Consider the following 16,853-nt stretch of genomic DNA (forward strand, 5'->3'; position numbering starts at 1 on the left):
CAAATTAATGAAGAAGTAAGAGAGTTTATATATACAGCCTTCTTGACTTTGATTTCCCTAACTTTGGCAGTAAGGGTATTTTCTATCCTTCTGGTATAGGGAGGATACCTTCACATGGGAGATTTATTTCCTGCTTTCAGGAGAACGAAAGAGGTGTCAGAGTGTCCTTTTTGCACCTGCTGTTTCTTAAGTAACTTTAATTCAAAATAATCATTATGCCAAAGCAGCATACTTTGGGGTGGCCTATTCTGTTCTCTTTCAGTCTATTCTTAATAGTTTTATAGTTTAGCTCTGTATTTAAGCTGTGGATCTGTTTTGAGTTAATTTTTGGAATAAAGCAGGAAGTCCAGCTTCATTCTTTTTTTTTTTTTTTTTTATGTGGTTTCCACTTATCACAGCACCATTTTTTAAGAGACTATTCTTCCCTTATTGGATAGTCTTGGCACCCACGTTGAAAATCAGTTGGTCAGTGATGTTTGGGTTTCTTTCTAAATCCTAAAGTCTGTTCCATTGGTCTCTATGTCTGTGTATCCTTATGCTAGTACCACACTTTTAAGTTACTATAGCTTTGTAAAAGAAGTTTTAAAATTGTTACATGTGAGCCTTCCAACTTTATTTTTCTTTTTCAGTGTTGTTTTAATTATTTGGGGCCCCTTGCAGTTACATACAAATATGAGGATTGGCTTTTCCATTTCTGCAAAAAGGCAGTTAGAATTTTAATAGAGATTAAATTAATCCTATAGATTACTTTGGGGAGTATTGCCATCTTAATAACATTAAGTACTCCAGTCCATGAACATGGATGCCTTCCCATATTTAGACCTTCTTTAATTTCTTTCTGCAGTATTTTGTAGTTTCCAGTGTACAAGTCTTGCCCTCTTTGGTTAAATTTATTCCTGGATATTTTAGTATTTTGGATGCTATTGTGAATGAAATTATTTATCTTTTTTTTTAAGTTTATTTATTTATTTTGAGAGAGAGACCATGCAAGTGGGGGAGTGGCAGAGGGACAGGAAGACAGAGAATCCCAAGCAGACTCCGCACTGTCAGCATGGGGCCCAACATGGGGCTCAAACTCATGAAACCGTGAGATCATGACGTGAGCCAAAACCAAGAGTCAGACACTTAACCAACAGAGCCACCCAGGCACCCCTGCAATTATTTTTCTTAATTTCCTTTTTGGATTGTTCCATTGCTGGTGTATTGAAACACAGTTGATTTTTGTGTGTACCCTACAACTTACCTGGGTATCCATAGGGATTACAGTTAACATCCTAAATTTATTTTTTTTTTTTAACATTCTAAATTTAGTTTGACTTGACAACATCATAGTTCCAGCTGCATAATTAACTGTTCCTTTCTAATTTTTTCTCCCTTCTTTATGTCGTTGAGGTCACAGATTACATTTTTATGCGTTCTGTGCATGTTAATGTAGATTTATAATGATGGTTTGTTCATTTGTCTTTTAAATAATATAGTAAACAAAAAAAGAGGAGTCATTTTTCCAAAGTTATAATAATACTAGCTTTTATACTTACATGTGTAGTTAGTTTTACCAGTTATCTATATTTTTTTTATATGGCTGCAAGTTGCCATTGGTGTTTTTCTGTTTTGGCTTGAAGGACTCCCTTTATTACTTCTTGTAAGACAGGCCTTGCAGCGATGAACTTCCTTAGCATTTGTTGGTCTGGGAATGTCTTCATTTCTCCTTTGTTTTTAAAAGATAGTTTTGGCAGATGTAGAATTCTTAGTTGACAGCTTTTTTTCTTTGAGGACATTACATGTATCCTACTGCCTTCTAGCCTCCATGGTTTCAGCTGTTAATTTTATTGAGGATTCCTTGTATGTGATGAATTGCTTTTCTTGCTGCTTTCAAGCTTCTTTCTTTGTCTCTGACTTTTGACGGCTTGATCATAATATGTCTTCTGTGTGAATCTCTTTGAATTTGTCCTGTTTGTAGTTCAGTTTCACTCCTGACATGTAAATTCATGTTTTTCAACAAAGTTGAGGAGTTTGGGCCATTATTTCTTCAAAAAAATATTTTTTCACTTGCTTCTCCTTCTGTGACTCTCATAATATGTGTGTATGTTGGTATGCTTGATGGTGTCCCATAAATCCCTCTGTTCCTTTTTATTCATTCTTACTTCTTTCTTCTCCTCTTCCTCAGTAATTTTAACTATCCCGTCTTAAAATTCACTGATTCTTCTGCCAGCTCAGATATGCAGTTAAACCCCTTTAGTAGGTTTTTTATTTCAGCTGTTGTACTTTTCTATTTGTTTCTTTTTTTTATAATTTCTCTTTGCTGGTATTTCCTACTCTTACATGTGTTTTCCTAATTTCCTTTAGTTCTTTGTCAGTGGTTTCCATCAGCTCTTTGAACTCATTTAAGAGTTAATTTAGAATCTTTGATTATTAACAAGTGTCCTGTCTGGGCTTCCTCAGGGATGATTTCTGTCAGTTTCTTTTTTTCCTGTGAATAGGCCATCATTTCTGTTTCTTTGTAAGCTTTGTGAGTTTTGGTGAGAACTGGACGTTTTGAATATTGTAATGTAGTAGCTCTGGAAATCAGATTCTACCCCCTCCCCTGGAATTGCCACTGTTACTTGATGAAGGCTGTAGTTGTCTGTTTGTTTAGTGACCAAACTGGTTTTTGCAGAGACTGTATTCCTTATTATGTGTTCACTGAAGTCTCTGTTCCATTTTTGCTGCCATCAGCCAGTGAACTGACAGATTTCCTTAAATTTCTGGATCCAATAAGAAAAAATATAAAGAATATTCTGTCTGTTTAAGTCCCCTCTGCCATCACCACCAAGGAAGTCCCTTCAGCCCATAGAAGTTGAAACAATAGCCAGTGTGTGTGTCAGCCCCTGAGTGAACTGCCAGGAAGAAGTAAACAACCCTGAGTTTTGAGGACAACCCTCATTTTTTTGAGGGGGTGGTAGCCACTACACAAAAAGCCAAAATTTACTAAAATTTACCAGCCTCTTTCTTTGTTAAGCACTCCTGTGGATGCTGCAATGATCACCTAGATTCCAAGTTCCAAAATAGTTGCTTCAGACAGATTTTGCCAGATCAACAGTTGTATTGGTAGAGGAACCAATTCCTGGAGCTCCTTACTCCACCATCTTCTATGACATCTCTCTTTTTTAAAGCTACAGGAGCCTTTTGTGTTTTTTTAAGCACTCGAAGAATCATCATTTATTCATGTACAAGTGTGGTCAACACATCCATCCACTGAAATAACCCTGTTTTCAACTTCACAAACAAGTAGTTCTCTTAGAAATATCTTTTATATGTGTGTCTTTAAGCACTGTTTTATGTGCATTACAGTGAGGTGACCACATCCTCACTGAAATAACACTGAAGAACCCCCACTTTTTTTTTCCAAGCAAAATCTTATATGGAAGCCCATTATTACAGTAAAACAAATAATAGCATTGTGGCTCAGGTTTAAGCCTGATACTAGAGAGAGGAGTAAACCTCCTTAGCTTTGTGTGGCACCATGCCCCCCACCACACACACACCTCAATCAGATTAAAACCTAATGTAAAACAGTGTTTCTTAGACTTTCTTTTATCTTCCTCTTCCTTTTCACTGATTATTTTCCAAAAAAAAAATCTGGATGATAAAGACTGGTGAGAAGTAAAATACACTAGTTACATTATACTCATTACTAATATCATGTATGAATTACCCATTAGTTACCTTTGTAAGAAAATAGCATGACCTTAAATACCTTATTCTGTATGATAAAATAATATCCTATAAAGTAACAGTTTACACTTGCTAAATATGACGTAAGTTATTCAAATAGCATAAATTCATGAGCTACGTACCACCGATGTAATGTCCCTATAGAAATTCTGTTGATATCTGCCTTAACCATTGGTGTGTGAATATTTCATATTTGAATCACAATGCATCATGTCTTGGAAATAATAGGCCAAAATTCCAATAGGCCATAATTGATGCAATTATGTATCCTTGACACTCAGGTGGCATCACACCATCACCCATAGCAAATCAGATTAATAATGATGACATGAAATGAGCAGTAACTTGTAATTAGAAGGCAAGAATGTCAGCAGTCTGAAAATCAAAGCCTGTTTGAGAATTCATTGCTGATGTGCCAGTAACACAGCATCTTTTTCCTAAACTGCAGGGATTCCTAAGCTCAGTTAGGAGTTATGTAATATTAAGTAAGCATTGCACAGCTGCCAAACTTCTTAATAAACTTTAATTAGAGTTCTCAGAAAACACAAAGAATTCTTAAATTTTGTTTTAAGGATATCAATAATTCTAATGAACTGCCTTGGTGTGCAAAGTGACTATTATAGTCCTTAGTCATAAGTTAAATAACTTGCTGTCATTTGAAGGGGCCAAAAATAGGGATTGCAGTGTATCATCATTTTTAGGGCTTGAAGAACCCAACGGTGGCCTACTCTGAGAATCACTACCCTACAGCATGACTGAGGAAATTCTCATATTCAGTTATAACCCCTGCTTTGAACCCTGAAGCCAGGGAGTTTAACTGGCCCAGGAGGGTCTTGGGCAGCCCATTCTCCAGTCTCTGTTACTAGATAGAACTCACCTTGGTATTAGCTACCTTGCTGCTTGTCTCATTCAGGTTAAGTTCAGCCACCTAAAGAAATGGTTGCATCATTTACCTCCCAGCCCTCAAAAAATTAGCTAGGTGATGTCAGAGATTGCATCCAGCTCTAAATTCAGTGATTCCCCTAATCTTAGGGCTGTATTGCTACCACAGAATCCCAGTGAATAAGTATTATCTTCCTGGCATTAAAGAGTATCACTGTTGGCTCTTAGGAGGATGTGAGAAAAGTGTTAGTCATTAATCACAGTGAAGATCCCCCTGGATGATATTACTACTTACTGGTTTCAAGTAAAAATGAAAATAAATCTGATGATCTCCTCCAGTTTTATTGTCACCATCAGTTTCTGTTAAGACTGAGCCATTTGGGGGCACCTGGATGGCTCAGTCGGTTAAGTGTCCCACTCTTGATTTTGGCTCTGGTCATGGTCTCACTGTCGTGAGATTGAGCCCTGTGTCAGGCTCCACGTGGAGCCTGATTGAGATTCTCTCTCCCACTCTCCCCCACCCCCACTTGTATTCTCCACCCACATTCAACAAAATGGATGGGAAATGTGTCTGAACCCTTGCTGCACATCATGATAAAACAAAAAAAATTGGGGGCACCTGAGTGGCTCAGTCAGTTAAGTATCTGGCTTTGACTAAGGTCATGATCTCACAGTTCATGGGTTTGAGCCCCACATCAGGCTCTGTGCTGACAGCTACAGATCTGAAGCCTGATTTGAATTCTGTGTCTCCCTCTCTCTGCCCCCTCCCCTACTTGTGCTCTGTCTCTCTGTCTGTCTCTCACAATAGTAAACATTAAAAAAAATTTTTTTTAATTGTATACCTAACAAGGTCATATTGAGGACATAAACTGTCTCTGAAAATAAGTAAATAAACCTAAAAAATAAATAAAAGACTGGGTCACATGGGTGGCTCAGTTGGTTAAGCATCTGACTTCGGCTCAGGGCATGATCTTGTGGTTCCTGAGTTTGAGCTCAACTTCTGGTGAGCTCGAGCCCTGTCAGGTGAGCTCCTCTTCTCTCTCCCTCTGTCTCTGTCTCTGTCTCTCTCTCTCTCCCCCCACTCTCTCCCTCCCTCTCCCTCCCTCTCTCTCTCTCTCTCTGCCCCTCACTCACTTGCGCCAAAAAAAAAAAAAGACTGAGCTATTTCTGCCATAGGAGGGTAAGCTGCTTGGTTACTATACTTTAGGTATCACCTTTATTTTCCTCTGTAGGATACTAGAGACTAGGATTCAGCCATCCTTCACTAAAGGTGAAAGATACTAGCTTTATCCAAAAAGAGCTATAATTATATTCTTTCCCCTAGAAGTGAAATAGTCCCCTCATCTACAGAAGATGGGTGGAATATCTATGCACAGAGTCTTTCTGCTCCTAGTAGACAGTGGTGGTGGTTTTCTTATCTTCGCTGAAAAACAAGGGATCAGAGAATCAACTGTTAATGCCCTATTGGAGATTATTTTGGTGCTCTTTATTCTGACCTCGTTGGATCTCAGCTTAGTGGTTGCATTTATTTTTTTACTGCCCAAATAAAGGAATTCTGGATGTTTCTGTTATATCCATTGTAAGGCAGAGATAGGGGTGAAAGCTCCTTTTTTCCAGGGTGGCCATTATCACTTTAATTCAGAGAATGATTCCCCTCCTTTGGGGGGCATTGTAGCAAGGCTGTAGCATACTACTACATAAAATGGCAGATCTCAAAGTACTGCTTGGTTCAAGCAAGTCAACTCTGTCACTTTTTCCTTCCTAAAGACTTGCTTTGTTTCCCAGATGGAGGGTATATCAACTTTAAGACTACAGTCTCTCATTTCAGCCCTAAAGATCTCAATACTTAAATGGACAGGAAATGTGTCTGAACCCTTACTGCACATTGTGATTAAAAAAAAAAAAAAAAAAATTGTACACCTAAAAAGGTCATATTCCTCTGATATTGAGGACATAAGTTTGACTAAACCAATCCAGAGGAGGGAGCTGACTATAAGTTGGTCATGTCAGATGAAGACTGGATTCTATAAATGTATCACAATGTCAGTGAGGCATATTTAATGGCCAAACTATGGAATTATCAGGACACTATATACTTAATAGTAAATCTTCTTAATCAGGAGATTGTTTTGTTACGTCCTTATTAAAGAAGAATCACCTAATTAAATGTTTTCTTGTGTTTTAGGATCTTTGTTTGCTACAAAGCAGCCAGTGATGAACACATTTCATTGCTAGCTGGATATGTCATGCTTTTATTGTTTATCCACCACACTGATTGTTTTCTTTCCCTTTGAGGTGCCCACGGTCTGCAGATGATGAACGAAAGCACCCTGTCCTCTGTCTTTTCTGTGGAGCCATACTGTGTTCTCAGAACATTTGCTGCCAAGAAATTGTGAATGGGGAAGAGGTTGGAGCTTGCATTTTTCATGCACTTCACTGTGGAGCTGGAGTCTGCATTTTCCTAAAGTGAGTAGTGAGTGTTTCGGAATCTTCATAATGAATTTAGGGAATCTGGATCCAATCTGGAAGCTATTATGGTAGGATAGTGTGTTGATAGGAAATGATCACATGAAATTGCATTAGAGAAGATATTACAGAATAAGTAAAAAACAAAAACAAACAAAAAAACCAAATCAAAACAGACAAACAAAAAAACCCATAGGATTCTGTCCACATTTTAATTTTTTTGTGAAATGTCTTAAGCATGATAGACTTTGCATTGATTACTCTGGTGTTACAGAACACTCAGGTACAATGAAAGGGCTTGGAGTCCTAAAAACAAGTATATTTAAAAAGTACCTGTACCTTGCTATTTTAAGTTGTCCTTTGAATATTTTCATTTTCTTCATTTCCTCTATCAAAGCAACTGTTGTTTTCCCTGGTCTCTCTGCAAAAGACTGAGAGTGGAACATAGTTATTTCATGTTTATGAAAGAGTGCAAGTTGCCTGAGAGAGAAAATTCAAAGTTGATGCGTGTGATTTTTCTTTCTATCTCCCCATGTACTGTAGTTTCTGTTTATGTAAGCCCACGTCTCGCTAACCATTGCCTGTAGGCATCTGTTGGAAAATGTGAATGAATGCATGGAAGCCACATCCAAATACCTATTTTTTTCTTTTAGGGAACCTATAGCAAATAAACCCACTACCTATTCCAACTGCTTATTTTGTAATGTCACTCTATAGTACCTATCCCTTCTGTATACACATACCCAAACATTATTTGTATGTCTTCATTTCTCTACTGTAAGAGTCCCAAGTACCTTCAAAGTGGCAGTGATTCTTTATAATTTGCACTATTGGAGGCTGGCTCTGACCAGAAAAGGCTTAATTAACACTTGCCTAGCTGACCTTCTTTTCTGGCCCAAAGTTATCAGATGTTGTTCTGTGCTTCTGTTAAGCTCCCTCCCACTCCAGATCGTGGGTCAGGAAACAGAACAGAAACAACACTGGCCGTCATTTTCCATGGTATCTGTGATTCAAGTAGGACAGCTTCCTTCCTCTCTTCAGTATATTCAGTCAGCATTAATGGTCCCGTTTCCCTAAATCCATTGATTTTTTTCCCATAATGTCAATAAAAATAACAATATTCACTGTCTTTTTTTTTTAGACAAAACACAGTTTAGTCTATTTGTCTATGTTTACTGTCTTTATACTGAATTCCTGACAGATACTGGCCATATCTTTTCTCTAGATTAACTTTGATGCAGTGCCTATCATTTGCACTCATGCAGTTAATAATATTTCCTCTTGGTTCTTTTGTCCTTCAGAATCCGAGAATGCAGAGTAGTTCTGGTTGAAGGTAAAGCCAGAGGCTGTGCCTATCCAGCCCCTTATTTGGATGAATATGGAGAAACAGACCCTGGCCTGAAGTAAGATTAGTTTTTGTTTGTTTGTTTGTTTGTTTCATTGTAGTCACATTATTGTACATGGATGTTAACAGTTCTTTAAACACAGAAACTAATGCTAAATATTGAAAGATATTTTTAAATAGTTGCAAATTAAAAATATTAAATATGATATGATCCTGAGGAGCACATAATTTTGAACAGCTTTGTGCTGCTTTAGAATGTGAAGGTAATACTTTTCCAAAATTAAAGACACCCAGCTGTTCTAATGTTTGAATATTATGTTATTTTTAAGCAACCTTTCTACAGAATTATGTATGGAGGTAGTTTTTGGATTAAGGGAGAAAAAGGCTGAGTGGTTCAAAGTAGTTAATGACTGAGGATAAGAAATCTGAGTTGTTCTAGAAAGGTACAAAGAAGCAGAATTTTTAAATTAATTAGGCAATTTGAAAATTCCCAATCAGCTGAGACACTTGAGTGCCTCCAGAATGAGAATCTCACAGTTCTCCATTACTGGCAACGGCCAAATTTTAGTCATTTTGGATTAGCTGCTCTACAGTGTTACAAAGTGTACAACCTTAGAATTGATGGGGAGTGGTTTTATTTAAATATTTGCTAATCACCAGCAAGTTTTTTTTTGTGTCATAAAGACAACAATAAGCAAATATTTCTGAGAAGCAGAATATAATTTGAGGGCTTAGTATTCTACACCTCAGACTTAATCTCTACTATACAAAAACCAGAAATTAAAGCTAAATACACTGTATGAAGCTGAAAAGCCATTAAAGCTCTATCAGACTAAGTACCCAAAAAAAGAATAAAGCTGCTTCGGGTTATAAATCTCATTGTCCATTTAAATGAGGTCTAATAAACCACAATTTCTTTATCCATTCATCAGTTGATGGACATTTAGGCCCTTTCCACAATTTGGCTATTGTTGAGAGTGCTGCTATAAACATTGGGGTACAAGTACCCCTATGCATCAGTACTCCTGTATCCCTTGGGTAAATTCCTAGCAGTGCTATTGCTGGGTCATAGGGTAGGTCTGTTTTTAATTTTCTGAGGAACCTCCACACTGCTTTCCAGAGTACTACATGGCAATGAGAAAGAACGAAATATGGCCCTTTGTAGCAACATGGATGGAACTGGAGAGTGTGATGCTAAGTGAAATAAGCCGTACAGAGAAAGACAGATACCATACATTTTCACTCTTATGTGAATCCTGAGAAACTTAACAGAAACCCATGGGGGAGGGGAAGGAAAATAAAAAAGAGGTTTGAGTGGGAGAGAGCCAAAGCATAAGAGACTGTTAAAAACTGAGAACAAACTGAGGGTTGATGGGGGATGGGAGTGAGGGGAGGGTGGGTGATGGGTATTGAGGAGGGCACCTTTTGGGATGAGTACTGGGTGTTGTATGGAAACCAATTTGACAATAAATTTCATATATTGAAAATAAATAAATAAATAAATAAGGTCTAATAATACCCATGATATACTTTGCCTATTTTCTGAGTAATCAAGGAGTAAATTTCTGCTTCATCAGCTAAGTAACCTATTAAGTTCATGGTGATCAGTAGTGAAGGGAGAATATCCCTTTTGAAACCCTCTTGGTAATTACCCCCCTGCTCTAAGAACATCTTGCCTGGGTGGCTCAATCAGTTAAGCAACTGATTTCGGCTCAGGTCATGATCTCACAGCTTGTGAGTTCGAGTCCCACAATGGGCTTTATGCTGACAGCTCAGAACCTGGAGCCTGCTTCGGATTCTGTCTGCCTCTCTCTCTGCCCCTCCCCTGCTTGTGCTCTATCTGTCTGTCTCTCCCCCTCTCTCTCAAAAATAAATAAGCATTAAAATTTTTTTATTTCTAAAAAAATTTATTTATTTATTTATTTATTTTTATGTTATTTATTTTGAGAGAGAGAGAGAGAAAGCGAGAAAGCACAAGCGGGAAAGGGGCAAAGAGGGAGAGGGAGACACAGACTCTGAAGCAGACTCCAGGCTCTGAGCTTTCAGCACAGAGCCCAGTGCGGGGCTCAAGCCTACAAACTGTGATCATGACCTGAGCCAAAGTCGGATGCTTAACTGACTGAGCCACCCAGGAGCCCCCCACCCCCCAAAAAAATTTTTTTTTAAAGTTTGAACTAATTTAGGCAATAAAGATATGGGCAGTTATTTGATTCGAACTTACATGTTGGTGTTTTTTGTTTTCCTGAAGGAGGGGCAATCCCCTTCATTTATCTCGTGAACGGTATCGGAAGCTCCATTTGGTGTGGCAACAGCACTGCATTATAGAAGAGATTGCTAGGAGCCAGGAAACTAATCAGATGTTATTTGGATTCAACTGGCAGTTATTGTGAGCTTCAACTCTGCCTTGGGACAATCACAAGTGAAGACAGTAATGAAGACTGATTGAAAATTATGGAGATCTTTCTTTCTGAGGGCTGGGGAAGGGTTGGAGGGTCTTTTGCTCCATGTCCAGATTTGCATACATTAATAAAATATTCCTTAATGGAGTATTGCTTTCAAGTAGTGAAAATATGCTTAAAGGAGTAAAAGGACGACATAGATTAATGTTTCATGTTCCAGAACACTAAAAAAATGCTCCTTCACCCCAAATGTCTCACTGTGCTATTTCCAGAAAACTCATTTCCCTTCATAATCTGTCCCATTTCATGTCATTTCATTCACCTGGTAAATGAAGTCACATCAAGCAGTCATGGACATTTTTATATGTTGGTTAACTCTTCTACAGTTCTGTATTTGGTATTTCCCACACACACCCAAGTTTCGTTTAGCTGACATTGGAACACTGACAAGATTCTAATCTGTGGTAGTCTTCCTTGCAGCTCAAGAGGAATTGCAGAAACCATGCAGTATACTTCAGTTGAGAAAGTTTTCAGAAGAGTAAATTTCTTTTAAGGAATTCCCCCTAATGTGCCACTTAGTGTTTCAGCCAGAAATTAAACAGTTCTATGGACAGAGTTGCCACTTGTAAGACAAATTTCTGCCACTGTGGAAAAGCTTTTTTCCCACAGTAGACCTCAAGAAGAGTTAGGATAATGTATTCATTATTCATCCCTTATGGGCCAAAGAAACTGTAATACTCTCCTTTTACCACAAATAGCTTTGTTAAGTTTTGAAATTATACTTTCTATTTCCAAAGGCAAGTTTCTAAAATGAGCTCACTTATCTCTTGTTTGACTCTTAAAAACCTGAGGCAGTTCTGATATAAAACTGTCTATAGAATGAGGATAAGAAAATTCCCCCAATGAATGGAGCATGGCAGCTGTAAATTAGAACAATCAGATTTAAGCCAATTCTGTAACCTATGTCTTTGTAAAAGACAAATCCTTCGTTATCTGTGTACAATGTTTTCATAAACTCTGGTTTTATGTCTAGTACAGACAACCAAAAAAGCCATGTGATCAGTAGTCTGTGTCCTGTTATAATATGCTGTGGTTGAGCCATCTTGTTTATAAATAATAGTGCTCTCCTGAATCTGTGCATAGACTTCTTGATTTTTGGCTTTAACTTTTTATATCAAGAACTTGTGATATGAGCAGCAGATAGAAGATAAATTGAAATCTTCCATTTTAGCTTCTGTTGTCTCTGGAATAATGTTATGAATTTGAAAAGATGCATTCAAAGATCATCTGATATTGCCTTTGGTGACTACGTCATATACGTGTGTACATGTTTTCCTGTCTTCTTTTTGCTCAGCCAAGGCAAGCAAATAAAAGTATATTTGCACAGTGATTGATGATGCACATCTGGGGTTAGATTTTTTTGGTATTTTTTATGTAAAGTGGGTTTTGCAGTAAAGGATGGGCATGAACAGGCATCAGAATCACAATCATGATTTTCTACTTGAATAATTATTATTCAGAAGGTATCAGGAAATAGATACAACTCCAGTGAGCAATCTGTAACAGTTGATGAATGAGGATCAGAAAATTCAGTATTCAGTTTGTCCAATTTGCCAGTATGATTAAGTGATAAGAACATCTCCCTTTATTTCTTAGATAATTTTTTTGGATGGATTGTCTGACTTGGTAAGTCTGAGCCAAAATAGGCAACAGGAGGTACTGACTTCTGCCCTGATTGGCCCCAATTTAACAAAGATACACTGACTTTGTTTCTAGTCTTTTTATATTCATTTCATAAATCCTGGGCTTAAGCTCTGAGGCTGCCAGAGGGACTATCCTGTAATGGCCAGTCAGACCTTTACTGCCAAAGAACCCATTTCATATTGAGTTCCACTTTTGAGATTGATTCAGACCCCTGCACTGTAGATGAACACGTGTCTCAGTGCTGCCCCCAGCCCTAGGGATTTCTAATTATATTCAAATATGATAGTGGTCTGCCCTCATCATTGCAAATAATTTAATTATGCTTATCGAGTTCACTCACAAATGAGCAAAACGTCACTTTATTTTCATTAGTGTAGTTGTGTGGAGGAACTGGTTCAACAGGATGGCTCCAAAACTATGTTTTTCTCATGTTTTTGGTGAGGGGCTGACAGGAATTTTAATGATACAGTGAAGAAAAACGTATATCTGTATAATTAATTTATTTTGTTGATGTATGGGCTGTGAGTTCACTTTAGTGGTCATTTGTCATTTCATAACAACTATGCATTTTGGTTCACTGTGACGATGATCTATATTTAGTGACTGCGACATGTTTATACCACTGATTCAAATTCCATCCATGATGAAGTTATACAAATAATGCATATATTGATATCTTTTATTGCAAAATGTAAATTTAAAACTTGTATAATGTTCTTGTGCTTTTTGAAATAAAATATCTTATATGTGTATATTTACAAAGAAAAAAGGGACTTCTCATGTTTGGGGATTTGGGTTTGAAGTATAAAAATCTGTACCTAGAAAGGAGCTCTAGTTAAAAGTTACCCTTCTCAGCTCAAACAAATTCTTTAACAGACGTAGGTATTTGGTGTAATGGTCTCCAAACTTTTTGACCATACATTCCATCAGTAAATATATTTTTTTAATTTTTAAAAAAATGTTAATGTTTATTTATTTTTGAGAGAGATAGAGACAGTATGAGCTGGGGAGGAGCAGAGAGGGGGGGAGACACAGAATCTGAGGCAGGCTCTAGGCTCCACAGAGCCCAATATGGGGCTCATACCCACAAACCCTGATACCATGACCTGAGCTAAAGTCGGACACTCAACCGACTGAGCCACCCAGGTGCTCCCATCAGTAAATAATTTTTTTTTCAACGTTTTATTTATTTTTGGGAGTAAATAATTTTTAAGCATGAACTGATATATAGAGAGAAGTTTTGTTTTTTTTTTTAATTTTTTTTCAATGTTCATTTATTTTTGAGAGAGAGAGACAGCATGAACAGGAGAAAGGCCGAGAGAGAGGGAGACACAGAATCTGAAGCAAGCTCCAGGCTCTCAGCCATCAGCACAGGGCCCGACACGGGGCTCGAACTCATAAACGGTGAGATCATGACCTGAGCCAAAGTCAGACACTTAACTGACTAAGCCACCCAGGTGCCCCTAGAGAGAATTTTTTTATATTCAGTACTATACTAATGTATTAAATACATTATAAAACATTGCCCAAAAATGGAGATTTTAAAAATCAGCTGAAAAATAATTATATTTCTATTTATTTATTTATTTATAAATGTTTATTTTTTAATAAATTTTTTCAATGTTTATTTTTGAGAGAGAGAGAGAGACACACACACACATACAGAGTATGAGCAGGGGAGGAGCAGAGGGAGAGGGAGACAGAATCTGAAGCAGGCTTCAAGCTCTGAGTTGTCAGCATAGAGCCTGACATGGAGCTTAGACTCACGAGCCATGAGATCATGACCTGAGCCAAAGTCGGACACTTAACCGACTGAGCCACCCAGGTGTCCCATAAATGTTTATTTATTTTTGGGAGGGAGAGCATGACCAGGGGACAGAGGGAGACACAGAATCCAAAGCAGCTCCAGGCTCTGAGCTGTAAGCACAGAGCCCAATACGGGACTTGAACCCAGGAACCATGAGATCATGACCTGAGTCAAAGTTGGGTGCTTAACCAACTGAGCCACCCAGGTGCCCCTAGAATATTTCTATTTAAAGATTTTCCACATGAATCTGTGGATTTCATTGAGTATGTACACTCCACTGTGGACAGAGTCGTCTAGGGCAGCAATGTCCAGGAGAACTCTGCAATGATGGGAATGTTCTATATTTGCCCTCCACTATGGTAATTACTGTCCCCATGCAGCTATTGAACTTTTAAAATGTGGCTAGTGCAACTGAACACCAGAATTTTTAAGTTTATTTGATTTTAATTAAATTTAAATCATCATGTGTGGCTAGTGGCCACTATATTGGACAGCATTAAATCTAGTGTAATGGTTCTCAAACTTGATTGTGTTAGAATCACCTAAAGAGTATTAACAAAATATAAATTTCTGGGATTTCAGCCCGGATCTTGAATCCAAATCTCCTGAGATTGAACCTTTATAAAATCATTGTGATTTCCTTCTGTTTCTATACCATTACTCTTAAAATTTAGAGCTTTCTTTCTTTTTACTTAAGTGATTTTAGTCTAAGTACCAGAGAGCCTCAGGGAGAAAAGTAGATCAGAGAGGGAGGAAAGTGCCAAACTTGGATTGTTGTGATATTTCAGTTGCAGTTTCTGTGTATGCTTTCATTTAAGAAAAGGGTGCCTGGAGTTAAAACAAAAAGTCCTTGCTTTAGTTTTAAGACTGTGCGATATTCTAGGAGGGTAATACTGGAGGCAATGAAGGAAGGGTTTTGGTTATGAAAATACAGTTGGCAGATAGAGGTCACTAAGGAATCTTCTCCATGCTTATACTAGATTGTCTGGGCACTACTAGGAAAAACAAATCATACAATTGTTCACAATTGTTCACAATTTACATTAAAATTTAAATTTTCTAGGGCCACCTGGGTGGCTAAGTCGGTTAAACATCAGACTCTTGATTTTGGCTCAGGTTATGATCTCACGGTTTGGGAGATCAAGCCCTGTGTCAGAGCCTGCTTTGGATTCTCTCTTTCTGTCTCTCTCTCTCTCTCTCTCTCTCTCTGTCTCTCTCTCTCTCTCTCTCTCTCATTGCCTCTGTCTCTCTACCTCCCCTGCTTGTGCTCTGTCTCTCAAAAATAAATGAACATTTAAAAATTTTAAAAAATGTAAACTTCAGTACAACAAATAAATAAATAAAAAGATACCCAGAGTTAGGTGGTATAATCACATCAACAGTACAGTTTCTGAATTTCCCCCAAACTCTTCCTGAAAACCATATACACTAACCAGGATAACAAAAGAAAAACCCCAAAGTTTAACAAAACTAGGTAGCAGCAGGGTCTCTCCATGAATTTCCAAGTCTGGGCAGATACACCCAAAGCACCAATAGCAGCAAGGCTGTGTAGTGCAAGTTGTGGAAAGTGAAAGGGGAACTAAGAGTTGCAGAACTAAGAAATTGCTAATGACCCTCAAGTGGGGAGAAACATAGTCAAAAGAAATCCTGGACAATCAGGACTGAGAATTGCCAGCAGAGTTAACTGAAGTCCTCACATGTTCTAAGTTGAGGGTCAGTGAAAGACTGCTGTCTTGAGAGAATCCGACAATGTGGTGGCAGTCTAAGTCCTCTGTATTCTTATAAATAACCATTAAATACTGCCTTCAATACAGAAAGAGAATCGCCCTATGGAAAACTAAAAACAAACCAGATTGAGAATGGCAGCAATACTGTGAGTAAGAGACAGAATTCAGATTGTATGTGTGAGTGATATACAAAGTAATCTATTAGCAAAATGCTACATTTAAACATATAAGTATTAGAGTACTATCTGAGTATTTGACATTAAAAATGGAGGAGGTAACTCTGAGCTGTGAAGCTGTGAACGTTTTCTTGGCCAATCTCTGCCAATATGACAAATATCTCCTGCAGAAAATCCATCTCATTTAAAAAAGAATATAACTTTCTCTGTATGGCTTATTTCACTTAGCATAACACTCTCCAGTTCCATCCACATTGCTACAAAAGGCCATATTTCATTCTTTCTCATTGCCAAGTAGTATTCCATTGTATATATAAACCACAATTTCTTTATCCATTCATCAGTTGATGGACATTTAGGCCCTTTCCATAATTTGGCTATTGTTGAGAGTGCTGCTATAAACATTGGGGTACAAGTACCATGGGGGAGGGGAAGGAAAAAAAAAAAGAGGTTAGAGTGGGAGAGAGCCAAAGCATAAGAGACTCTTAACTGAAAACAAACTGAGGGCTGATGGGGGTGGGAGGGAGGGGAGGGTGGGTGATGGGTATTGAGGAGGGCACCTGTTGGGATGAGCACTGGGTGATGTATGGAAACCAATTTGACAACAAATTTCATATATTAAAAAAAAAAGTC

General features: G+C 37.8%; 1 protein-coding gene across 1 annotated transcript in view; it reads left to right on the forward strand.

Moving 5' to 3' along the window:
* Window positions 1-13,262, forward strand: part of UBR1 (ubiquitin protein ligase E3 component n-recognin 1) — a 137,346-nt gene extending 124,084 nt beyond the window's left edge. Inside the window, exons 45-47 of the mRNA XM_045448006.1 lie at window positions 6,892-7,062; window positions 8,364-8,465; window positions 10,656-13,262. Coding sequence (XP_045303962.1) covers window positions 6,892-7,062; window positions 8,364-8,465; window positions 10,656-10,797 — 415 coding nt within the window. The 3' untranslated portion in view covers window positions 10,798-13,262. The remainder of the gene's footprint in view (window positions 1-6,891; window positions 7,063-8,363; window positions 8,466-10,655) is intronic.
* Window positions 13,263-16,853: the final 3,591 nt, after the last annotated feature.

Source organism: Leopardus geoffroyi, chromosome B3, assembly GCF_018350155.1.
Source record: "Leopardus geoffroyi isolate Oge1 chromosome B3, O.geoffroyi_Oge1_pat1.0, whole genome shotgun sequence".
In the NCBI taxonomy this organism is placed as follows: Eukaryota; Metazoa; Chordata; class Mammalia; order Carnivora; family Felidae; genus Leopardus; species Leopardus geoffroyi.